This window comes from Eptatretus burgeri, chromosome 10 (genome assembly GCF_056783735.1).
Source record: "Eptatretus burgeri isolate ZD-2024b chromosome 10, Ebu_testis_v1, whole genome shotgun sequence".
In the NCBI taxonomy this organism is placed as follows: Eukaryota; Metazoa; Chordata; class Myxini; order Myxiniformes; family Myxinidae; genus Eptatretus; species Eptatretus burgeri.
Window position 1 is genome coordinate 89272774 of NC_140970.1, and position 27565 is coordinate 89300338.

The following is a 27565-nucleotide window of genomic DNA, read 5'->3' on the forward strand; positions in this document are numbered from 1 at the left end:
TTTTTGGTGTTGGTAATGCTTTTGGTGATCAGAATAAATTTGTAATTGAGGAGATGAGTTGGTATATCAGTGAATATACTCCTAATCTTAAAACAGAAGAGATGTTGAATCGAAGACTTAACTCAAAAAACCACTCAGTGTATCATACCTCAAAAGAAGATGTCAACACGTTAAACTCAATCAAACTACTTACACGTGGAATTTGGGTGTTCTGGAAGGAAAGCCACGATATCTGTGGATGATTTTAAAAAGCCAGATGGTGATACTGCGACTGATAAGAATAATGCATTGAGTGATAATGCTAAGGTGAAACAACTTCGCGTTTCTCTAGATGGAACATTTTATCCACGAGATAGATTGGAAATTAATTGGGAAAAAAAATGATTTTGCTGAAGCATACAAGTCTTACCAAAAGGTGTGTGAAAGTAATGGAAATAAAGAACCTATTTTGGATATGACAGCATTTAAAAGTTTGAATACAATCTATGCGCTTGACCTGAGCGCTCAAAAGGAAACTATAAAGTCTAATCGAGTGGATACTTCCCTATACATTGAAAGAGGAGAGAGTGAAGAAGTTGATACATATTGTTTGCTTTTGGAAGAAACAGAATTGCAGATTAATACAGATAATGGTGTGATGATTAGTCTCACATAATTTTTTGTTAAATAAATGAGTGGCAAAGTACCAACTGGGGTATATGTTAATCAAATCAATCTTCATAAACTATCATCTTGTGTTCAAAATCAAAAGCCTTGTACGATTAACGTTAATACAATTCAGAGAAAAGGAGCAGTAAGAATTGATGTTTTGCCTACAAGAGAACAGGTTAAAATCTTGAATGACACTGGCTCACTTAAAATTAAAATGACAAAACCAATGTTGAAAAAATATTCAATAAGAGAGACTAGTGGAGGATTTCTCCCATTTCTAATTCCTTTATTTGCTGGTTTAAGTGCGGTTGGAGCATTGACGGGTGGTATTTCAACAGCGGTCAAAACTGCCAACGAAAGGAAGGCTCAACTCCAGGCTCAAAAAGAATTGGAAAGACATAACAAAGAGTTGGAGAAACAAATTAGTGGAAGTGGTGTAATTGTAGATTTTGCTGAAAAACTTGAAGGTCTGCCTGATAAAGCGAGATTGTTAGTTGGAGATATGCTTTCTTCTATAGCACAAGCAGGTGTAAAATTAATCGAAAAGAGGTAATGGATTATATCTTTCTAATAAATAAATGAGTATTGATGAGTGGTTGAAAGAATTTGGAAAGAATACAACATCAAATTTACAACTTGCCAAATATTGTAAGAAATTAAAAATTCATAATGTGGTTATTTGTATGAGAGATGAATTAACAAATGTGTCGAAACATACAAAGAATATTATTATGAACTTAGAAGATAATGATGGGAACGGGTCTCATTGGGTTTGTATTTTTAATAGTCAAGACAAATATTATTTTGATAGTTTTGGTCTTCCACCACCTGTTGAAGTCATAAAATTCTTACAGAATGGTGTTTATCAAACATTTCAAGTCCAAGAATTAAATTCCAAGTGTTGTGGTCAATTATGTCTATATGTGTTATTTCAACTCAACAAAAATAAAAAATTTTATGATATTATTTTTAATCTAATATAAATGACTTATGTTGGTAAAGATGGTTCTATCTTTGGTGTATCTCAAGAACTGAATATTGATTTATCAAATTATTACACAAAGGCACAGGCTGAACGCGACATAAATATAATATAAACAAAAAATATTAACATGAAAATGCTTATAAATTAAAAAATTATCCAAGCCCGACTGACGCGAATGACTTGGTGAGATTAAGCGATTTATCACAATATATATACTTAAATAAAACGGCTGTGTATTCTAAAGATACAGAAGTGTTGATATTATCTCCAGGTCATACAGAATTCACAGTTCGAATTAAAATAAATATTTATAAAGAAGGGCGTATCGTTTGTATGAGAATAGAACAATGGGGGTATGATATGAATGATTTAGGGTATAATTGGTCATTTAAAATTAACCTCGAAGACCTGGAACAATTAAATCAGTCTCGTAAGGAAGAATATTATCCACTTGGTATCGAGAATGAGTTTTGTGGAGCCACGATTAGTAAACAACAAATAAAAGAATTTAATAAGGGTAAATATAATAATGGTTTTGCCCTTGTTTATCTCATGAAAACAGAAAAAACAGGATTATATATAATAAGTAAGGAAATACAAAATGATTTAACTATGGGAAGATGGGGAGGTGTTTCGTGCCATAATATTATTCTAACATATATTTCTAATACATAAATGACAGCAAGAAGGCTTCAAGAAAATTATCATTTCTGTGTCCAAGCATACCTTCAAGAAAAGGGTATTCGGTATTTTAATAAATATGTTCTACAACATAAGAATGAGGTATTTTCAATAAAAGATTGGCATTATGCTGATGTTGATAAACCAACAACTTTAGATTTAATTAGAATGTTAAATAATGAAAAAATTATAAGGTTAAGAAAAGGTAAGGCTCTTTTAGAAATTCAAAAGAAATTTTATTGGTATCCTGTTGTAAAAAAAATTATTTTGGATACAGGAATAACAAGAAATCCTGATGAATATATGTATAATATTCTATGGGGTGTAAACGATTCAAGTATAGTAAGGGATGAGGAAGGAGTTGAAGAAGAGAGGGAAGAGGAGGAAAAGGAGGAGGAGGAGAGAGAGAAGGAGGAAAGAGAGAAGAGAGAGAGGGGAGGAAAGAGAGAGAATGAATAAATATCAAAATATGGAAACCAGTGAGATTCAAAAAAGAATAGAGGTATTAAAGAAATTAACTTATCTCACCAGGGCGCAATACAAAGAAATAAAATGTCTATTTGCAATACTTTTCGACAAGACTATCGACATCGAGAAGACATGTATTTTAATTCAAGTTTTTTCTTAAATAAATGGAGGAGAGAGTGAAGGCATTTCTAAGGATTCTTTATGTTTTAAAAATTAAGATTCAAATGTGCATGTTGGAAACTAAAAAGGTTTTTGCACTCTGCAGAAATTTTTCTCATAAATAAATGAGTTATTGTCTCAAATGTAAAAAGAAAACTAATACTAAAAATATTTCATATATTAAAAGTAAAAATAACAGGGTTATACAAAAAGGTATATGTTCGGTGTGTGGTTCAAAAAAAAATCAATTTATCTCCAAACACAAACTGGGAGGAGATATACAAAAGTTTTTATCAGGAAGTAAATTTACAACTACTGGAATACCAGGGGAATTACATCTTCCAGGGTATTCTTTCTGTGGTCCAGGCACAAACTTGGATAAAAGATTAGATGAGGCAGACAATCCTAAATCCTGAAATAAACCAATCAATAGAGTTGATGAAGTGTGCATGAGACACGATATTGATTATGGGAATACCACAACGTTGGAAGAAAAGCATGAAGCCGATAGAGAAATGTTATATAATTTGTCTCTGATACAAAATCCAACCTTGAGAGAAAAAGTTGATAGGTTCATCGTGAAGAAGATGATTAGTGCTAAATTGAAACTTGGACTTGGAAATTCAAAAAACTTATAGGCTCTAATGATGCCATTAAGACTGAAGAGCAATTAGCTGATGAATTACATAAACCAATATTCACAAAGTTTCAGAGAAGGAAAGTTTATTCCAAGGAAGTTGATTATATCTGGTCTGCTGATTTGATTGAACTCAATAATGATAAGGGGTACAAGTATGCTTTAACCGTTATTGATTTGAGGAGTAGATATGCGTGGGTTGTCCCTTTAAAAACAAAACAGGTAATACTCTTGTGTTAGCTTTTCAACAGATATTTAATAAAAGTAAGAGAAAACCTAAGAAATTGTGGACTGATGAGGGTAGAGAGTTTTATAACAAGACATTTATGAATTTTTTAAAAAATAACAGTATTACATTATACAGTACCTTTAATGAAGGGAAGGCAGTTGTTGTTGAACGTTTAATCGTACCTTAAAAGAGAGACTATATAAAAAATTCACACAACTCGGTTCACAACAATGGTTATCTTTTATTCAGGATATTGTGGATAAGTATAATGACACGATTCACACGTCAACGAATATGAAGCCATCAGAAACATTTACAAAATTAAAATATGAAAAAGAGATTAATGTCAGAAAACCTAAGTTCAAAGTTGGTGATATCGTAAGAATATATAGGTGGAAAATCTCATTTTGAAAAGGGTTTTACTGAACGATGGACGAAAGAACTTTTTAAAATTGTTGATGTAATAGATACAGTTCCTTGGACTTATAAAATATATGATTTGGAAGGGGAAGAGATTTTAGGTTCATTTTATTCACAGGAATTACAAAAGACAAAACTAAGCATATAATACACCTTTGTGGACACTAGAGGGACAAGTCCGAGGTGTATAACAGTATATAATGTGTGTCAAGGGGACGTTCTTAGATCTGTGAACCCCAAAACACAGAATCCTCAACTGAATAGTCAAGGTTTAACTTTTGTTTGTGTGTGTGTGTGTAATGGGGAGCAATAGGTTGGCGCTTCACTCCCTCCTACTATACACCGTTGTGGGACACTCGAGGGCCAAGTCCGAGGTGTATAACAGTATATAATGTGTGTCAAGGGGGACGTTCTTAGATCTGTGAACCCCAAACACAGAATCCTCAACTGAATAGTCAAGGCTTAACTTTTGTTTGTTGATGTGTATGTGTGTGTGTGTCCCAACCCTCACATTCAAAATCTCAACCCCAACCCTCACATTCAAAATCTCAACCCCAACTCAATCCTCGCCCAACACAATGTCTTTTTCAAAATGAGATTTCCACCTATATATATATATATTTTTTACGTTTTTTTTCTTCTTCCAATTCTGTCTTTTAAGGCTTTCAGGTTTGATGACGTAGAAAGGTGGAGTAAGCCTGTACTTTCTTCCCCGAACTTTCTTGACCTTGCTCCCATCAAGCACCATCCGACACCGCACTACATCGTTAGGTTTAGGTCCCAAAGAGTGATATAACTCCAAAAGTCTCCAAAATATAAATAAATAAAATAATAATAATAAATAAATAAATAAATAAATAAATAAATAAAAGCCCCCAAAAAAGTTTCAAGTGTCCAACATAAACCCAACTTTCCAAGTCTTCAAGGTATAACCACATTCCCGTTGAGTTTCCAAGATATGTATCACATTGTGAGTTATCAATCCAGAACCCACATTTCAAGTATTCAAAGTAAAACCAACTTACAAAGTCTCTTAAGGATAACTCATTTACTGATTTTTTCAAAATTTGTGAGTCTCCAAGGTAGGCCCCATATTTAGAACCATCTTGGCAGAACCCTTTTCCTGAGTCTCCAAGGTAGTTATTTAAACCATCAAGGCAGAACTCATTTACTGATTTTTTCAAAATTTGTGAGTCTCCAAGGTAGGCCCCATATTTAGAACCATCTTGGCAGAACCCTTTTCCTGAGTCTCCAAGGTAGTTATTTAAACCATCAAGGCAGAACTCATTTACTGATTTTTTTTCAAAATTTGTGAGTCTCCAAGGTAAAACTTGTATTCTGGCTCATCAAGGTATAACTTGTTCAGTGGGTATTGTCTTGATAACTCACAATGAGTACTATTGCTGTAAAACTCTTTTTCAGGATTTTGCTGGTCTCCAAGGTATAACTCTTTGGTTGGGTCATCAAGGACGAACTCGTTCTGTGGGTCTTGGTCGCTCATAAGGTCTTCAACCAAGCCAACAATTTCGCCCCAAGTTGTAGCAAAAGCAGTATTTTCATTTCGTATTTCAGACACAATTTCCTGTGAGAGAAAATAATAATGTATTAATTAAGTTATTTAATTATTAAATGAGTATGCTTCAATCAAAGTTTGAAAATAGGAAAATAAAAAATCTTACCTCAATAGATAAGAGGTTTGAATCCAGTTCATCAACTTGAAGGTTTAGTTCCATAGAAGACAGAGAGTTTCAAGGAACACCAAAGTCATCCCACTCAAGGTCTTCAACCAAGCCAACAATTTCCCCCCAAGTTGTAGCAAAAGCAGTATTTTCAGATACAATTTCCTGTGAGAGAAAATAATAATGTATTAATTAAGTTATTTAATTATTAAATGAGTATGCTTCAATCAAAGTTTGAAAATAGGAAAATAAAAAATCTTACCTCAATAGATAAGAGGTTTGAATCCAGTTCATCAACTTGAAGGTTTAGTTCCATAGAAGACAGAGAGTTTGAGACAAGCACACAGAACACCATTGCCAGCAAGAACAAATGTTTAAAATGGAGCCTGGGTTTGAAGCTTTTATAGAGAAAGACTGGTGGGTGTGGTTTCCTTTGGAAATTCCCTGGGCAAGCCTAGGCAAGCCTTCATTGGGAAATTTTTCAAAACCATAACATCCTGTAATTTTCTAGTGATTTCTTTGTGAGTCAGAGATGAACTGGAAATGATGTAAGAGTGGGCGGGGCTTAGCAAAAGTAGGCGGAGCTTAGGAAAAGTGGGCGTGGCTTAGAAAAAAAATACCTTATGAAAAGTGGGCGGAGCTTAGCAAAAGTGGGCGGGGCTTAGGAAAAGTGGGCGTGGCTTAGAAAAAAATACCTCATGAAAAGTGGGCGGAGCTTAGCAAAAGTGGGCGGAGCTTAGGAAAAGTGGGCGTGGCTTAGAAAAAAATACCTTATGAAAAGTGGGCGGAGCTTAGCAAAAGTGGGCGGAGCTTAGGAAAAGTGGGCGTGGCTTAGAAAAATTACCTTATGAAAAGTGGGCGGGCTTAACAAAAGTGGGCGGGGCTTAAAGAAAAGTGGGCGGGGCTTAACAAAAAATAACCTGTGGCTCAGGAGGTGGTCAAACAAGAGCATTAAGAGAAGTTTATCATTTCGTAATGGCACAAATGGGGTATCTTAAAAAATATAAAGATTCAAATGTTTTGTTTGTCAATATTTTAGATGAAGATTATTGTGCAAAGAAAATTAAACTATTGAAGGAATTTGAGAATGAACAAATCTTTATAGGTTCAATGAGTGAGCTGTTCAACCCCCAGGTGTTCAATTCAATGAGGTTCAACCTCCAGGTTAAAAGGGGGGACAAATAAATATACCTTGGGATAAAAAGGGGATTTATTTTTAGGGAAAAAAAATATAAATCGCTGAAAATCCCCCATTCATTTACATGGGGAAAAGTGAGCCAGAATCAGTATTCTTACCCTACTATTGGATATAATAATTAGATGGAGATTTGGATTGAAAAGAGGACAGATATATTTATTAATGGAGATTTGGATTGAAGAAGAATGTTCCGCGTGCATACTGTATGTTGTTGGCATTTGGTGTGTTGGTTATGCCTCTGATTGCCTGAACAGTAGGTGGGGGGTTGTCTTCTGTGGGGCACACGCTCCGTGCAGTGCTGGCGTTTATTGTTGGCTTCTACTGCTGCCCTTGGTCTTCTGTGAGGACACATTCTCACACGAAGGGTGTGGTTGTGGTTTTTACCGATGGGTGTCCGAGCGTAGTGCCTGTTGACTCTCGCGAGGACCCTTTGCTTGGATTTACCTCAGGAATAGAGAGAAACATAATAGGAATGAGGTTCAGATATTTAATCAGACTGAGCTATGAGATTTACACAACTGTCCGTTCAACCCACGAGACAAGAAGGAAGGGACTATCTGAACGTACATTAATGAAATAACTGACTGGGGACCACTGTATGTTGGCTGCTATTGGTGTTGGAGGGATGCGGTTTCCAGAACCGCAACAATACTTTGGTTTTCTTCAGCAACATGCAAAATTTGGTTGGATTTGGTTGTCTTTTTCTAGTTTTCAAAACACACATAAAAAATAATGTATATATATAATTATATATATTGTATACACACACACGCACAAATGTATAAATATACAAATTCACTTTTATAGTGCAGATTCGTTTTGGGCAATATGAAGATTTTTGTGACAAAGCTGATTATTCACTTGAGCTGCAAACATTGGCATTCATAACAAGATTTGAGACATCCTTCTTGCTTGGTATATATCGTCTTGAAATATTTTTCCCTTTCACGCATCATCTTCTCTTCTCTCACTTTTCCACCCCCTAGATCATGCCCTTGGCGCTTGTTCAGCCAAATCAGGCCTCTCCAAATTTACCCTCTCCAAAATCCCCACCGCCTTTTTCTCTGCCGTCGGGTGCTCCACTCACTCCAGCCTCATATCAATCACCGTCGGAGCTTGGAAGTCCTTCAATGACCATGCAGGCCAGTCGGCCTTCCTCCACCTCAGCTGCAAGAATGCGAACAAGCAGAGTTACAGGTGACGGAATTTCCATGGCATGTGGGACAGAGCTGCAGCCTCCACGGTTGCAGCCACAGCAACACCTTGGAGTAGACATTGCTGCTGGATACATCAGGCCTCCTCCTCAGACCGTAGCAATGAACTTGCAAGTTCAATCAAGCACGCAGAGTGTGGCTGGAATGGCGGCCAAAGTAGAAGTTCAGGTGGGTTGTCACAAACATCTAAAGGCTTGTATTTTGTTGTCTTCACATTTACTTTTGAATGAATTAAATTGTTTGGGTCAATTTATTTATTCTAAATCCAAACGTAAATGTAGCAGAATTTGCGATGGTATGCTCCTCCCCCTTCCCTCCTCTTGCTCTAACTCCCCAAGTTCTCTCCCTTCTCTCCATACCCATCCGACACTCTTGTACCCTGCTTTCTCTCTATAATTATCATCCTCTCTTCTCTTATTTTTTTTTCCTTTTTTTATTTTTTGAAGTTGTCAGGTTGATTATTAAATTTATGTAAAAATATTTTTTTGTCATTTATCCTGACTATAATTCACGGACCAGTGTTTGTGGATTTGTTTGTCAGGCTACTATTCCTCCAGTTCTGGCCAAAATACATCCAGACTTGCTCCAGAGGATCAGCATAACCCCAATTAATGCACAGGGGTGTTTTTATCTTTTCCGGTGGTCTTGTGGGGGGAGAGTGGGGTGGGTGGTTTGGGGGGAGGGGGGAGGGTGGTGATGATGCAAAATCTTTATGTAAATGTGTATCGTGTTGCATTACCTCCAGGTGGGAGAGGGTATTATAAGTCTCCACCATTTACAGTACAATATTCCTGTCTTCACGTTTTCCAATGCAGTGAGGTGTTTTGAATTATAAGCAGTAGGTATGTTTTTGCTTCATGCACTGAACCCGGGTTATTCATTTTTCCTATACAGAGTTGTCACTTGCCTATACACTGCCCAAACAAAGTTATGCGTCAGAAGAACGTGTTGCATGCTTGGAACAAGATCGCCCATAGGAAGGTTACTCTGCGAGTTTGCATAATTGTCACGACAAATCCCTCCAGTCTCTTTTAACAGACTGGCATTCCATTGTTCATTCCATCAAGCTGTTTGGTGGTGGTTTGATCTCAAGCCGTTTGTTGGTGGTTTGATATCGAGCCGTTTGGTGGTTGTTTGATCTCAGGCCGTTTGGTGGTTGTTTAATCTCAAGCCGTTTGGTGGTTGTTTGATCTCAAGCCGTTTGGTGGTTGTTTTGATCTCGAGCCGTTTGGTGGTTGTTTGATCTCTAGCCGTTTGGTGGTTGTTTGATCTCAAGCCGATTGGTGATGGTTTGATCTCAAGCCGATTGGTGATGGTTTGATCTCAAGCCGTTTGGTGGTTGTTTGATCTCGAGCCATTTGGTTGTTGTTTCATCTCGAGCCATTTGGTTGTTGTTTGATCTCAAGCCGTTTGGTTGTTTAATCTCAGGCCGTTTGGTTTTGAACTCAAGCCGTTTGGTTGTTTGATCTCAAGCCGTTTGATGGTTGTTTAATCTCAGGCCGTTTGGTGGTTGTTTGATCTCAGGCCGTTTGGTGGTTGTTTGATCTCAGGCCGTTTGGTGGTTGTTTGATCTCAGGCCGTTTGGTGGTGGTTTGATCTCAAGCCGTTTGGTGGTTGTTTGATCTCAAGCCGTTTGGTGGTTGTTTGATCTCAAGCCGTTTGGTGATGGTTTAATCTGAAGCCGCGTGGTTGTTCAATGTGAAGCCGCTTGGTGGTTGTTCAATGTGAAGCCGCTTGGTGGTTGTTTAATCTGAAGCAGCTTGGTGGTTGTTTAATGTTAAGCCGCTTGGCGGTTGTTTAATCTGAAGCCGCTTGGCGGTTGTTCAATGTGAAGCCGCTTGGCGGTTGTTTAATCTGAAGCCGCTTGGCGGTTGTTTAATCTGAAGCCGCTTGGTGGTTGTTTAATCTGAAGCCGCTTGGTGGTTGTTTAATCTGAAGCCGCTTGGTGGTTGTTTAATCTGAAGCCGCTTGGTGGTTGTTGAACGCACTGGTGGGAATGCCAGATGATTAACCTCAGTTTTGTTGGGTTGTTTCCCAAGAGTTGCGTGAAGTTCACCTCATTGTTGAGTGTTGGTTACAGGGGTCTTATCAGCAAATACAATCCGGCCACGGTTAAGGTCGGGGTTGCGTTCCTGGAATGTGTGACTTTAAGGGAATCCATTTTTCCCATCGGAACCCATGTATAAAGGCTAGTTACGTTTCTTGGAATGCCAAATCTGAATATTTCTGACAATAAAAGATAATGCAAGTTGATATACATATGTACTTATTTAGGTGTTATTTTAATATAAAGTATAAATAACACTTACACTCACCAGAGATGGTTGTCAAGTTTGCTTGTCTTGTGGTGGAGTTATGGGGATTAAATTATTTGTCGGTAAAACTGAAAGTGTAGACTCCTGTGGGTTTTCTTCCTGCTTTGGTTCGACCTTGAATAATTTATCAGATGACTGTTGTACTGACTTTCTTTTCTTCTGCTGGTAAGGGTAACAGTTAATGTCATCAGCGTCTTGTTGCTTGTTGGGCGTGGTGTGAGACTTAAGGCAGGAAGACACGCCGCGGAGCGAAACAACCCGATCAATACCACGGAGCGAAACTGCTTACGCCGTGAATGAAAGTAGTTCGCTTGGCGCACAACTCGTAATCCTTTTCGGAAATCTTTGTTCCCTTCTTGATCAAGGACATGAAAGTGAAATGTTAACCGGAGTGTTATACGGGGCAGACCTACACCTTTTTCACTTAAAAATCGCTCTTGATCAGTGCAGTCGGACACGCTGTACTCCTGCAGAGTACAGCACGAGATAGAGGAAAACCAGTGATGTCACATCTGTTTTTCTATGGTATCTTATTATATGGTTATGGCATGCATTTGATGCTCTCTCCAGTCCGGTTTAGTGGAATTGTTATTTCAAAAAAGAAGCAGATTCTATGTATTTGTAAATATTACTGTAATATAAGACCCGTTGCTTCGCTGACGGAAATACCAATCTTTTCTGTGATGGCTAATCAATAGAGCAAGAAGGAAAATGGTTCCTGGGAGTGCGGGGATAACCAGCGTCGCAAGTTGGTGCTTGCAGTTTCAACGTGTGCCCAAGTACCCATTAAAAAAAAACAATAATAATTTTTACATCTCAAACCTTCACAGGAGTTTCCTGAATCAACCGTAGTTGGATTTATTGAAATCCATTAATCCGTTCTCAAGTTATAACAGGACAGACAGACAGATACGGCTCCTTTTATAATACAAACACAACCACTTATTCATCATCCCTCTTCCTACAAAGATGTTTTATCCACCACGTTGATTCTTGACGAATCCAAACCATACTGAAATATCAGCTGTATTTTTGTTCTTATCCTTTTCTCACCTGTGTTGCAAGTTGAGCAACCTGCTTTGTGATGTTTTAAAAAGCAGTGTATAATCGGAAATGGTGTTTGATAAGGCGATATTACCAGAAAGTTGGTGTCAAAGCCACCCAATGCTCGCCTGTTTGAACATTTATCGTTTTTAAAAGACTAGTCTAATAATATTTTTTATAAAGCATTGCAGTGAAGTCTGATCCAAATAATTTTAAAGCAATATATGTATTTGTATATTGTAATCAGTAAAAAATAGTGTGATAGATAAAAACATTGGAAAGGAAATAACTTGCACCAAAAACTTTAACATTTTCACGCTCACACTGACGCTCACGCTCACGCCGGGGGTATCGCTATAGCTCTCTGTTCTTCGAACAGGTGAGCTAAAAATGGCATTGTTGGGAAAAAAAAGTATTTCATATAGCAAACATTTTCTGGCTCGAATCAATATCAGAAACAGGATTGAATGGGACTCACCATTATTTTAAGTGAAGAAGATGAAGGAGGAACAATGAGAAATGGGATTGAATAATGAAGAAGAAGGTGAAGGGGGAAGAGTTTTTGTTTTAATGTAAAATGTTTAAAGAAAAAGTATTGAATTTAGCAAGCATTTTCTGAATCTAATCGATGCGGTTAATACACCTTGTTGGGCATCAGACATGAAGCTTATCAAAATTGTGTGTTTGGTTCAAGTGGTTATGACTGAAATGTTTACGGATTCACTCACTCATTGACTTACCCACAGACACTGCTCGATCACATAAGCTCACCGGACCGAAAGTCCAGGTGAGCTAAAAAGGATTCCTGGGAAATCCTGCCCTCCGTGCACAGATAACCAGCGTTGCAAGTTGGCGTTTGCAGTTTCGCCACGTGTGCCCATGTACCCATAAAAAAATAAAAAATATATTCTTTTTGTCACAAACCTTTCTGGGAGTTCCCTGAATCCACCGTAGTTGGATTTATTGAAATCTGTTAATCCATTCTCAAGTTTTATATCACGACATACAAACAGACACGGCTCCTTTTTAGCAGCGTCTCGCGTCGCCAACGCTGCTCTAAGAATGCTCGGCGTTGTTGTTCTTCTTCTTCTTGTGAAGACAAAACCTTTATATTAGGACTCGGTTCTTATATACACGATCCGGATCTCCTTAAATACTAAGCACTTGTACACATCCTCACATTGAGGGTGCCTTTTGAGAGCGTCTATCATGAACTTTTAAATATATTCGGACATTTGCTTTAAAGTTTCGAAAAGTTCACGTTACTATTTAAAGATTATTCCATTTAATATATTGTAAATTCGTAAATACATTATTTCGTAAATACGTAAATACACTCTGACGGGTCTCACTATTGGCTTAATCAAGGCACGTGACGAAATATCGGAAGTTTTTTTTTTTAATTTTATTTTTTTAGCCGACAAAACCTTAAGGACGCTGCTCTTGGACACATTTGTCCTTGTTTCATGTAGATTTCAAATATCCGAATATTGGAGTGTTTGATATGTCTCATGTGAAACACTTTGGGTTTGCAAAAATTGTATGCATGAACAGTTGGCGAACGTCATGTGAATCGGTTATTATCCTGACACTTTTTGAAAGAAACCAGGATATTGTAATCAGCATCTGTCTGTCTATTTGCCACACTGTCTCCTCTTAAATGGTTGGGCAGAAATTCACCAGACTTGGTCGTTATAATCAACACTTGGCAAGAAGGTGTCAGAGCAAATGACGCTAATATAGCCTAATATAGCCTATCCTGACGCTAATATAGCCTGGTGTTGGCGCAGTGGTAAGGGCAGTGGCTTGGGACCCAAGAGGTCCTGAGTTCAAGCCCCGTTGGGACACTGAATTAATATATGTATGTATATATATATATATATATATATATATATATGTATTTATATAATGTGTATATATATATATAAATATATATATATATATATCTATATATATATATAAATATATATAAACCAAGTCGAAAACACCAGGGGGTTGACTCAGCCTGCCATCCTTCCGAGGTCGGCGAAATGAGCACCAGTTGTACTGGGCCCGGTGTATGCCCCGGTTAGAATAGGTGTACCATATCCCTGTGTGTCGTAAGAGGCGACCAGGGTTGCGTCAGGAAGGGCATCCGGCGTAAAAACCTATGCCAAATCATTATGCGGACAACAAAACGAATTTCCATACCGGATCGGTCGAGGCCCGGGTTACCAACGACCGCCACCGGTACCGGTGGTCAGCAGGGTACCAGTGGAAATTGTGCTACTGCTGGGCGAAGGAAGAGAAGGAGACGGGGAAGGCGAGTCCGGAGGCAGGGAGAGGGGAAGGGTAGAAGTGTGGAGGTGAGAGTTGGAACTCTGAATGTTGGGACGATGACTGGCAAAGGGCGAGAGTTGGCTGATATGATGGAGAGAAGAAAGGTGGACATACTGTGTGTACAAGAGACCAAGTGGATGGGGAGTAAGGCGAGGAGCATTGGAGGTGGTTTCAAACTGTTCTACCATGGTGTGGATGGGAGGAGAAATGGTGTCGGGATAATCCTGAAGGAAGATCATGTCAAGAGGGTATTGGAGGTGAGGAGGGTGTCTGACCGAGTGATGAGTGTGAAGTTGGAAATTGAAGGGGTGATGATGAATGTCATCAGTGCATACGCCCCACATATGGGGTGTGAGATGGAATATAAAGAAGATTTCTGGAGTGAGTTAGATGAAGTGGTGGAGAGTGTATCCAAGGATGAAAGAGTGGTGATTGGAGCAGATTTCAATGGACATGTTGGGGAAGGGAATAAAGAGGATGAGGAGGTGATGGGGAGGTACGGTCTCAACAAGAGAAATGTGGAAGGGCAAATGGTGGTCGAGTTTGCAAAAAGAATGGAAATGGCAGTGGTAAACACGTATTTCAAGAAGAAGGAGGAACACAGGGTGACATACAAGAGTGGAGGTAAGTGCACACAGGTGGATTACATCTTAAGTAGGAGATGCAACCTGAAAGAGATTAGTGACTGTAAGGTTGTGGCAGGGGAGAGTGTAGCTCGACAGCATCGATTGGTGGTCTGTAGGATGACTTTCGAGGTGAGGTTGAGGAAGAGAGTGAGGGCTGAACCAAGGACCAGATGGTGGAAGCTGAAGGAGGAAGACTGTTGCCTGAAATTTAGGGAGGAGGTGAGACAGGCGCTGGATGGTGGTAAAGATGGGTGGGATGATTGGGCAACGACAGCAGAAGTTGTGAGGGAGATAGCTCGGAAGGTACTTGGTGTGACATCTGGACAGAGGAAGGAAGATAAGGAGACTTGGTGGTGGAATGAGGAAGTACAGGAAACGATAAGGAAGAAGGGGTTGGCTAAAAGAAGTGGGATAGTGAGAGAGATGAAGAAAGTCGGCAGGAGTATAAGGAGTGGCGTCGAAAAGCAAAAAGAGAGGTGGCAAAGGCCAAGGAAAAGGCATATGACGAGCTGTATGAGAAGCTGGATACAAAAGAAGGGGAAAAGGATTTATACCGATTGGCAAGACAGAGGGACCGAGCTGGGAAGGATGTGCTGCAGGTTCGGGTGATAAAGGACGCAAATGGGAATGTGCTGACGAGCGAGGAGAGTGTGTTGAGAAGGTGGATGGAGTACTTTGAGGAGCTGATGAATGAAGAAAATGAGAGAGAGAGAAGGTTGGAAGAGGTGGAGATAGTGAATCTGGAAGTGGGGTGGATCAGTTCGGATGAAGTGAGGACTGCTATGAAGAAGATGAAAAGTGGAAAGGCGGTTGGCCCAGATGGTATACCAGTGGAGGCATGGAAGTGCTTAGGAGAGATGGCAGTGGGGTTGTTAACCAGATTGTTTAATAAAGTCTTGGAAAGTGAGAGGATGCCGGAGGAGTGGAGATTAAGTGTACTGATTCCGATTTTCAAGAATAAGGGTGATGTGCAGAGCTGTGGAAATTACAGAGGGATAAAGTTGTTAAGCCACACCATGAAGTTGTGGGAAAGAGTAGTGGAAGCTCGGTTGAGAGGAGAGGTGACGATCTGTGAGCAGCAATATGGGTTTATGCCAGGAAAGAGCACCACTGATGCGATGTTTGCTTTGAGAATGTTGATGGAGAAGTATAGGGAAGGCCAGAAAGAGTTACATTGTGTGTTTGTGGATTTAGAGAAAGCTTATGATAGGGTGCCAAGAGAGGAGTTGTGGCATTGTATGAGGAAGTCGGGAGTGGTGGAGAAGTATGTGAGGATCGTGCAGGATATGTATGAGGACAGTGTGACAGCGGTGAGGTGTGCGGTAGGAATGACGGACCGGTTTAAGGTTAAAGTGGGATTGCACCAAGGATCGACTCTGAGCCCTTTCCTGTTTGCAATGGTGATGGACAGGTTGACGGACGAGATCAGACTGGAGTCTCCATGGACCATGATGTTCGCGGATGACATCATGATCTGTAGGGAGAGTAGGGAGCAGGCTGAATCGAGCCTTGAGAGGTGGAGGTACGCACTGGAGAGAAGGGGAATGTTAGTCAGTAGGAGTAAGACGGAGTACATGTGCGTAAATGAGAGGGAGGGTGGTGGTATGGTGCAGTTGCAAGGAGTTGAGGTGGGGAAGGTGGATTGGTTTAAATACTTGGGATCAACTGTCCAAAGTAACGGAGAGTGTGGGAGAGAAGTGAAAAAGAGAGTGCAGGCAGGATGGAGTGGGTGGAGAAGAGTTGCAGGAGTGATTTGTGACAGAAGGGTAGCTGCAAGAGTGAAGGGGAAAGTATACAAGACGGTAGTGAGACCAGCTATGTTGTATGGTTTGGAGGCGGTGGCACTAACAAAAAGACAGGAAGCGGAGCTGGAGGTGGCAGAGTTAAAGATGCTGCGATTCTCGTTGGGAGTGACGAGGATGGACAGGATAAGAAATGAGTGTATTAGAGGGACAGCGCAGGTAGGACGGTTTGGAGACAAAGTGAGAGAGGCGAGATTGAGATGGTTTGGACATGTGCACAGGAGGGAAACGGAGTATATCGGGAGAAGGATGTTGAAGATGGAGCCGCCAGGCAGGAGGAGAAGAGGAAGGCCAAAGAAGAGGTTCATGGATGCGGTGAGGGCGGACATGCGGGTGGTTGGAGTGTCAATGGAAGATGTGGAGGATAGAGCAAAATGGAGACAGTTGGTCCGCTGTGGCGACCCCTAGCGGGAGCAAGCCGAAAGAGGAAGAAGAAGAAGAAAACCTTAAGGACGCTGCTCTTGGACACATTTGTCCTTGTTTCATGTAGATTTCAAATATCCGAATATTGGAGTGTTTGATATGTCTCATGTGAAACACTTTGGGTTTGCAAAAATTGTATGCATGAACAGTTGGCGAACGTCATGTGAATCGGTTATTATCCTGACACTTTTTGAAAGAAACCAGGATATTGTAATCAGCATCTGTCTGTCTATTTGCCACACTGTCTCCTCTTAAATGGTTGGGCAGAAATTCACCAGACTTGGTCGTTATAATCAACACTTGGCAAGAAGGTGTCAGAGCAAATGCCATTTATAAATGAAACTTTGTATTTGCAATTAACATTGGGGGATGCATGAAATGTGTAATGATTTTTAAAATGGATTTTGACCCCTGGTTCATGCCCCAGGTGGTGGGGACTTAGGGCCACATTGGTCAAAACAGGGAAAAAATGTTTTTAACTCAAAATTTGATATTGGGCCCAACCTGTTGGAACTTTATGCCATCTTTCAACTTCGCTTTAGGTAGGAAGCGTGATAAGCTTCATACCTGATTTATTCTTACTTTGCACAAAGGCACCATATGAAGGTATACGTATGCACATCATTTTGTTTTGCGATGTGATGAAAGATGGCCGACTGGTGGCTATCTTAGTTGTCATAAAAACCCGGTGTCGAATGCGTCCTCAACCATTTCTTGGACATTTATTTACCGATGTTGTACAAACTTGGCACAGATAATGAATGATGGCTTACATATGCACGTCTTTTTTTTTTGAGCTCAGATCCAAGATGGTCGACTGGTGGCCATTTTGTTACTTAAATGTGTCCCCAACAATTTCTCAAACGTGCATGGTCTCATTTTGTTCAAACTTGGCACAAGCACAGTACATACATGATGGCATACAAGTGCACCTTACTTTATTTTGCAATCTGATCAAAGATGCCGACTGGTAGACTGGCGGCCATTTTATTTGGACATAAATATGGGCTAGCCCTTTAACTCTGTACAGCAAGATTAATAAACCAACGGGGCTATGACATTTTATGTCTTTAAAAAAAAAATTATCTTTTAAACTTGTTTCATTATTTACTTGGTATGCAGACTGCTGCCCCAGAGCAAGAAGTTGGAATTGCTAAGAATCATCTCGCAGGGTGTGCCCTGGAAAGACGGTCTCCACCAGGCACTCCAACTCCACCACCACCACCACTTTCTCCTGTGGAGCAGTCTGAAAGTCCTTCTTCTCCAGGTGCAGATCACATGCCACTAATGTGAAGGGTAAGCTAAGAACCCAAGGCAAAAGGTTATATATATATATATATATATATATATATATATATATATATATATATATATATATATATATATATATATATATATATATATATATATATATATATATATATATATATCCATCCTGGTGTTGGCGCAGTGGTAAGGGCAGTGGCTTGGGACCCAAGAGGTCCTGAGTTCAAGCCCCGTTGGGACACTGAATTAATATATGTATGTATATGTATATATATAGTGTGTGTATATATATATATATATATATATATATATATATATATATATATATATATATATATATATATAAAAAAAATATGTATATATATTGTGTATATATATATATGTATATATATATATATATATATATATATATATATATATATATATATATATATATAATGTGTATGTATATATATATATATACCAAGTCGAAAACACCAGGGGGTTGACTCAGCCTGCCATCCTTCCGAGGTCGGCGAAATGAGCACCAGTTGTACTGGGCCCGGTGTATGCCCCGGTTAGAATAGGTGTACCATATCCCTGTGTGTCGTAAGAGGCGACCAGGGTTGCGTCAGGAAGGGCATCCGGCATAAAAACCTATGCCAAATCATTATGCGGACAACAAAACGAATTTCCATACCGGATCGGGCGATAGAGCGAAATGGAGACGCTTGGTCCGCTGTGGCGACCCCTAACGGGAGCAAGCCGAAAGAGGAAGAAGAAGAAGATATATATATGTATATGTATATGTATATAGATATATGTATATGTATATAGATATATGTATATGTATATAGATATATGTATATGTATATAGATATATATGTATATAGATATATATATATATGTATATGTATATAGATATATGTATATGTATATAGATATTTGTGTATATATGTATATAGATATTTGTGTATATATGTATATAGATATTTGTGTATATATGTATATAGATATTTGTGTATATATGTATATAGATATTTGTGTATATATGTATATAGATATATGTGTATAGATATATGTGTATAGATATATGTGTATAGATATATGTGTACAGATATATGTGTATGTATATATATATATATATGTATATGTATATATATATATATATATATATATATATATATATATATGTATATGTATATATATATATATATATATATATATATATATATATATATATACACATATACAGGGTGAGTCAAAAGTAGTGCCCGATTTATGTTTTTTCGGCTGTCAGATTCTTTCTGGGAAGTCATGTTGTTAATAATTGTCTTGCAGTTTATTAATTTTCGTAATTTATTTATTTTTGATTTTGTTTTGCAGGTTATTGCTGCGAGTTTGGAAAGTTACTGAATTTGCACCAAATTTAACCATGAATTACCTTTCAATGAATCAGCGCATTGCGGCCGTGAAACATTACTACAAATGTAATGAACAACCAACGATGGCGGCACGCCGTTTGGCACAGGAATTCGATATTAACCCACCTCAGGGAAGAAACATACGATTGATTGTCGAGAAATTTGAAGCAATAGGGTCGGAAGCCACTGAAAGAAGTCCGGTCGTCCGAAAACGGCAACGAATGTAGCTAAGACTGAAGAAGCCATCAGAAGACTGGAACAAAGTCCGCAAAAGTCAACTCGCCGTTTATCTGCAGCGTTGGAAGTGAGCCAATCAAGTGTTATCCGTATCCTTCACCAGAAAAAATGGAAACCTTACACTCCACGCTTACTGCATGCTCTTCATGATGGAGATGACGACCACCATCTTCAATTTTGCGAAGAGTTCTTAGCTAAACTTCACGAAGAGGACACAATGCGAGACAACATCTGGTGGTCAGATGAGGCATGTTTTAAGCTTAATGGCACAATTAACAGACACAATTGTGTCTACTGGGCTGCAAATAACCCAAGAGTGACAGTTGAGAAGGAGGTAAATTTACCTGGAGTGATAGTTTGGGCAGCCATATCTCCATTAGGGATAATTGAACCGTTTTTCTTTGAGGGATCTGTCACTGCAGAAATTTACCTGGATATGCTGCAAACCTTCTTTTGGCCCAGGGTACAAGATCAGGACTTATTTCCAGCATGATGGAGCTCCACCTCATTTTGGACGTTATGTTCGTCAGTGGCTTGATGAAAGTTTTCCAGAAAGTGGATTGGCCGCCGCGGTCCGATCGAGTGGCCGGCATGCTCCCCAGACATTACACCTCCAGATTTCTTTCTTTGGGGGCTCATCAAAGACCTTGTTTATCGTGAAAAGCCTCGTACCATTCAGGAATTGAAGGCTCAAATCACTGCAAAGTTTGAGGAAATTTATATTTAACTCTGCAGACCTGTGTGCCGCTCTGTGCCTGCTCGGCTGCAATTGTCTATAGATCACGAGGGAGGGCACTTTGAAAATTGCAAGTAAAACAGCTTGGTACAGTTCCATAATAATTTTTTCTTTAATAAATGGTTAGATAAACATATCATTCATTTATTTCTACCTTCTTATACACTGTAATACAAATGGCAAACAAACAATTAACTGACAGAAATCGGGCGCTCCTTCTGACTCACCCTGTGTGTGTATGTGTATGTGTGTGTGTGTATATGTATTTATATATATATATATATATATATATATATATATATATATATATATATATATATATATATATATATATATTGTTACGGTTGTGGAAATTCGCATTACACTATAAAGAGTCCTCAGGTGAGATATATCGGTAAGTTCATGTGTAGTTAGCCCAAACCCATTGTATAGAGGGAATATGTGTGATTCATCCGGGCTGCGACGCTTTGAGTCAGCCATTTTTCTTTCTCTATTGTTATTTTGACCATTAAGCCGCCAACAACGCAAATAGCCACTACCGTTACCTTCACAACTCCATCCCGCAAACATCGCTTCACCGCCATTCCCAAACGACGCCCGCCAACCACCAAACCACCACAGAAAACCCCCCACCACCTTCGCCTATCTCCTTCTCCAACCATCGACCACACCACCAGTCAACACCAAACGTCGTGCTGTCCAGGGCCCGTTCGGCGATTGGTGCCGAACGCATCGAGCCGCGAGCGCGAATGGCGGCCTTTCCGAGGGAGAAATTCGGATCAGGAAGGCTTCACGCCCCCTTTTTCTCCGTCCAATGGGCAAGCGTCGGGCGGTATGGCTCCGCCTCCAAGCGCGATGAACGTGGATTCTTTTCAAGAGGAATTCGGATCAAAAGAGGTTCACGCCCCCTTTTTTCCGCACTAATGGCTGAACAGAGGGTGGCGTGGCCCCGCCTCCAATCGCGTTTTGATCCTGAAATTTGCATATAGGCTCCTCCTGTGGCCTATAAAGACGCAAGCATAAGGCGACTCGCGGAATTCACGCGGTTGAGTTGCAGGCGGCTGGTCGGGGCAAGTAAAGAGTTCAAGTTCGAGTCCAGTGAAGACGGCGGTCGCAACGAGGTTGCGGTGTGGGGGTCGCTCGTCTCGTTGCGGGGTCCAAGCCAGCCAGCCATTCCCCTCTCCCTGAGCATCAGCAATTTCCCCACCCCCCCCCCATCCGTGCTGAGATAGTGCCGGGGGGGGGCGTTCCTCCCCCACCCTAAAGGTGGCGCCAACAAAACTGCTTGCGCGGAGCACGCCGGAGAGGGCTCGCCGACCATGCCAAGGGCACGGAGTCGGGGCGCAGCTGCACGAACATTGCGGCTTGCCCGCCATCGCGTCACGAGGACGCGGGTAAGACCTTCTCGGTCTCGTGGACCTGGCCGCTCCTCCAGGATCCATGCACATTTGGTCCACGAACCTGTCTGCCTCCTTGCCTGTGAGGGTGGCTTTCTTTCCTTTGCTTTTTGTATGAGTGATGTGGTGCCGAGTCCCGACAAGTAGAACTGTACAAGTGTTGTAAATAATTGCCCTTTTATTCGGTCGTATTGCATTTGCTTTTGTTGCATCTTGTCTTGACTGTTATATACATGCCTTCTGTGTTTCCGTAATAAATGTGCATTGCTTGTTGAACTGTTTCCCGCTTTGCTTCGTCTCCTTCCTTTTATTGAATCTCCATCTTGCATCATGTAAGGGATTCGTAGTGGGTTTCAACATCCCGGTAATTAATCGGAACCGTCAAGGTCGACGATAACTCCGCTCGGTTATCCCTGTATATATATATATATATGTTTGCGACAAAAATACTTGTCACTATCTGCCTCCTCCTTCATCCAAATGCTGTTGGGATGTTAATCAGATCATTTGCGAGAACGTGGTGGGAAATTGAAATGTACAAAGTGGCCGTTTCGTCCAACCTATCAATATGACCGACATTACTCAATTTTTGTTTACATGTATCCTGGATTTTTATAAATATTAATCTGTGACCCTTTGACAATGCAGTTTGGTATGGTGGTTGATATGAGATGCTTTTTATTTAGTCTCCAACACTCTCCAGACAATGTCGACACGTGTGTCCAAAGGAGTACAGGATCTTTAAAAGTGGATGAGTATCATTTGGCATGTGTTTTAAGATGTTTGTTGGTCTATCAATAGACTAACAAACATCCTTTAAAATGCCTTGCTGGTCTCGGTGGCAGATTATTGATCAGCTGATTAAATTCACGGTAGATTTTAATCACTCCTCTGACCGATTTTGGTGATAATTATCTTTGGCCAAGTGAAAGTCGATGAAAGAAGGCGTAAGCTCAGCTGTCATTTTTGTTGTGGAATACAAATGTAAGACCTTAAGGCTTGAAATTAAAACATTAATTTGCTTTGGAAATAAATTTTTTGGCTTCATTACAAAATAGGTTGAGTCAGATGTTTAAGGCCATTCTTATTGTAGGAATTGGCTGCAGCTGTTAAACATACAAAAAAGTTTGCTTTTGTTGGTTGTTGTGATTCCCTTTTACTCTGCTACTGTCTTTTTCTTCCACCAAGCCAAAGCCAAGGCTCCCCGAATCAACTATCAGGAAGCTGCAGATGTCATGGAGACAGAAGCTGTGCCCACAGTGATAGAATCTGGAGGTACAGCCCCCAGCGGAGGAGCATGGGGACTTCGTGGTGGTTCTGGAGCTGAGGCCTCCAGACCTCCCCAGGCGGTGGTAAAGCCGCAGATTCTGACGCACGTGATCGAGGGGTTTGTGATACAGGAGGGAGCTGTACCCTTCCCGGTAGGACATCAGACAACTTTATAATTGCACAATCAACACTAAACAATAGCACAACCAACTTTCATTTCTAATAATGATGCATCATATCTAATTAGTACAAATATCTTGCACTATGTATCTTGCAGTACAAGTATCTAATTATGGGAGTAGCTGAGGAATGTATGTACATTTGTGCATCCTGGGGTGATGCTTCAAGAAATGAGTCTCCAGTGTTGATGGGTAGCTTTGGTTTTGGTGTTGTATTATTTCAAGGATTTTTTTTCCATCAATATTGTTTGAGTAGTGGAGCATTCGGTGAATGAGATGGATGTTGAGGGAGTAAAGACCCCCAAAATTATTCCTGTTTCAGGGAGAAAACAAACAAGGTACTGCGGTTATTTCACTTTTTGAGAGTAGCATTCACCACATATGTCAGTCATGAATGCATGCATTATGGAAATGCATTGTATTATGGAATGCATGCATTCACTTATCATTCCTTATCCACTCTAAGATGAAAAATTTGCAGTTAACCCCTGAAGAGGTTAACAGAGCCATGTTGACTGTGTTCAGAAGGAAGCTTCTGTGCTGGGTTTCATCAAGCTGGTTGATTGCTGGACCAAGTGCATTGAAAACGATGGAGATTATGCTTAACAAGTTGGATCACCCGACAAAGATCGGGTTATTTAGATTTTAGTATGAGTATTTTATTTGAACCTACATGTGATCATCCAATGGTGACGTGTCGCTGCCATGCCTGGATGAGGAGAGGAGTGGAGCTTGGACTGTACACGCGCTTTCGGCCCCAAGACAACATGAGGCTCTTAAAGGCACCGTTATTTCTTGTTTTTGCATCATTTTGTTTTAGAATTGAAAATTGTTCTTTTTTAAAAATTATTACTGTGAGGGTGACCCTCTGTGTGTGGAATTAATGCGGTACAGCAAATTTTGGGAAAATTTAGCCCAGAGGTTTGAAAATGTACAAGGGACAAGTGTGCGTGCATGTGTGTGGTTGGTCGGTCACAGTTGTGCTTTTGTGTTCAATTCCTCCACGCTTCCTCACCTGTCAAAAGGTTTTACATTAAACAATCGTACAATCCTTGCCATACAAATTACCTCCAAACATCCCTGATAAAAGTGTAAATCTAAGTTACTGGAACACATTGTCCAAGCTATTCTTACCACATCCTTGCAATGCTTGGATACCCCCTTGACCCCTTCCACGTAGCTGTATGTACGTATAGTTATACATCGTGTTGCGGTTGACCGTCGATGTGTGTGTGTGTGTGTGTGTGTGTGTGTGTGTGTGTGTGTGTGCGTGCGTGCGTGCGTGCGTGCGTGCGTGCGTGCGTGCGTGCGTGCGTGCGTGCGTGCGTGCGTGCGTGCGTGCGCGCGCGCGCACACAACCATCACGCCGCCTGGTGGGTATGGGATGAAATGGTCTCTGTGTCCGCTGAGTTAATTTGGTGTGAATCAGTGCCTCCGAACGCAATGATGGACCATGGTGTAAGCATTGACAGAAATAGCTGAGCTTAGCTGGTCGACACTCCACACTCGGGGTAAGTATGCGTGGACCCAATCTGCCCGTTCAACGAATTAATAATTCAATTCTCAAAGCGCTATGGAGCCCACTCCCAAGGACCACACAAGGCATCATCAAAAACCGTGTTTATTACATAGGAAATGGGGAAAAGAGAGAAAAGCATAGCCATGGCCACACAGCAGCAATCACAGACAAAGAAGTAAACTACAGAGTTCATTGAATACTTTGCCACGTACAGTCTTGAGAAAAAGGAAATGGGAAAGGTCTTTTAAACTCTTGCTTTGCGTTTCTGAGCACAATCTATATTTCCTTCGAGTTGTCATTTTCATTTTGTCTGAATGTCGATATTCCCCAACGCTGAGAGCACGAGCAGCACATTCGATTGGTCGAGATGACATCATATTTTGTCCAAGTACTGCGAAACTGGAGGTCTTTGGAAGTGATAAGAAGGTGAGTTGTGTTCAAGTGTTTAAGTACTGTATATAATTCAGTTGAAATAAAATATAGATTTTAAAGGTTGTCGGAAATATTTTTTTCCGGAAGTTTATTGTTGTTGGCTGGTCTTTGACACCACCTTATTTAACACATTGAATTAATTATCCATGGCTGTTGTTTGTGTCCTTTAGGATTTCCCTAAAAACAGTAAGTTTCCTGTTTGGAATAATTTTCAATCATGTTTGACTGCTTGAGCTCCCCCTTTTGTCAATTCAGCATTTGCACCACTTAATAAAATTATTTTGATGGAAGGACATTCCAAATATTGAAGGGGCTACACCGCTTAAAATTACCTCACTGCTTTGTGCATATGCGCGATTGGGACGAGATTCCATGCAATTTGTCAAATTCAGAGCCAACATTCTGCTAAACTGCAGATTCATGTTTTGATTGATTGTTCTCCAATCTACAGTGTTCAAAATGTCCGATTCAATTGAAATGACATCGTTCCTTATCCATAGACTGACAGACAAACAACGTGAACCAACCAAGGTTGGTGCAACCATTAGGTAAACTGGGCGGTCACCTCGAGCGGCAAAATTTAGGGCGGAAAAAAAAAAATTAATGAAAGAACGGTTCATGAGATTACACAAGTAAACAAGCAGACTGTTTGTGTTTTGCTTTATATGAGCTGTTTTTTTATTTTTTGTATACCTTGTCGAGGCTTGTGTGAGAGCGAACACACAACGAACGCACAGCAAGGGGGCATGAGACAAGAGGGTGGAAGTGGGAGGGACAAAAGAGTGGGGAACAGACACATTAGGAGATCTGTGGAAGGGAGAGGGATGGGATGGGGAACATGGGGACTAGAAGATGGACATTACAGGGACATTGAGGAAGGAAAGCAGGGAATTTGAAGGAAGTGGGCTTGGGTGAATTATCAGGGGTAGAAAACATCGAGGATTTGGATGGGTGATGATAAGAGGTGGTGGTGAACAGCTGTTTTGAAAGCCTGGAGGGAAAAATGGGAAAGAATAGAGTGAGGGAGTTTATTCCAAAGGCGGGAAAAAAGAGGAATGAAAGAGTGAAGGTGAGCAGTGATTCATGATTTTGGTAGTTTTACAAGAAGGGGGTTGTTGGCGGACCTTGAACGCCCTGTGGAAATGTGGTGGGGACAAATCGCAGAGAGAGCAGAGGGGGGGGGCAAGGCTGGAGAGGAGATGGTAGAATACAGAAAGACCACCGACCAACCTGCGGTGATTGAGTGAGAGGCCCAAAGACTCAGCCTCATTGCGGGAGATGCCGATGATCCGAAATGCCCTGGTTTCTACAGCGTGAAGGCGAGAAAGGTTGGAGGCAGGAGCACCAGCACAGAGGGGAGAACAATACTCCATCAGGCAACGAACAAAAGCTTTGTAAGTGGTCAGGAGCTCAGGAGGGCCAAGGAAGGACTTTGCACGACGGAGGATTCCCAGTCGGCGACTGGCTTTGGAGACGAGGTTTGAAATGTGGCTTTCCCAGGAAAGGTCATGGCAGATAGTGAGACCCAGAAGCTTGAAAGAAAGGACTTCTTCCAGAGGATTGTTTAGAAAGTGGATGGGGGGGTTTTCTAAACTGTCCTTTCCAAGAGACATAGTGAGAGTGTGAGATTTGTCTGGATTGAAAGACATGTTCCACATGTTGGACCAGTTTGTGATTTTATCCAGATCTGCAGTGAGCGAAGAAGCTGCTGCTTGCCTGTCTGAGGGATGACCGATGGTACGGCAGAGGGTGGAGTCATCAGCAAAGAGATATAGAGGATTTTCCAGAGAGTCAGAGAGATCATTGATGAAAACCAGAAAAAGAACAGGGCCCAGAACACTACCTTGAGGAACTCCAGCCTGGACAGGAAGAGGGGATGAAAGAACTCCATTTAGGGCCTCACGTTTACTGCGACAGGAGAGGAAGTCTGCGAGCCATGAGTGGAGATGTCTTGGATACCATGGGAAGAGAGTTTGGTGAGTATGGCAGGTTGCCAGACTGTGTCAAAAGCACGTGATATGTCCAGGGATACGGCTCGGATTTCCTGTCTGGCATTGAGGACCTCCATCCATTGTTGGGAGAGCAGAAGCAGCATATCCAGGGTAGAGTGACCTGGTCTGAAACCAAATTGATGATCGGAAATCAAGCCATTGGAGAAGAGGAAGGATTTCATGTCTGAACCGATGATGGATTGCATAACCTTGCTGATGATTGGGCGAAGGCTGATTGGTCTGTCGTTGCAGGGATCTGTTTTTGCACCTTTTTTATGCAGGGCAG

The 27565-nt window shown here is 40.6% G+C and overlaps 1 protein-coding gene across 10 annotated transcripts in view; it reads left to right on the forward strand.

Moving 5' to 3' along the window:
- Nucleotides 1–27565, forward strand: part of LOC147019068 (polyhomeotic-like protein 2) — a 124605-nt gene that overhangs the window by 57973 nt on the left and 39067 nt on the right. For all 10 annotated transcript variants that reach the window (XM_085899283.1, XM_085899282.1, XM_085899284.1 and 7 more), the window contains 3 exons: nucleotides 8094–8489; nucleotides 17973–18117; nucleotides 23078–23310. In XM_085899283.1, the coding sequence (XP_085755409.1) occupies nucleotides 8094–8489; nucleotides 17973–18117; nucleotides 23078–23310 (774 nt within the window). The remainder of the gene's footprint in view (nucleotides 1–8093; nucleotides 8490–17972; nucleotides 18118–23077; nucleotides 23311–27565) is intronic.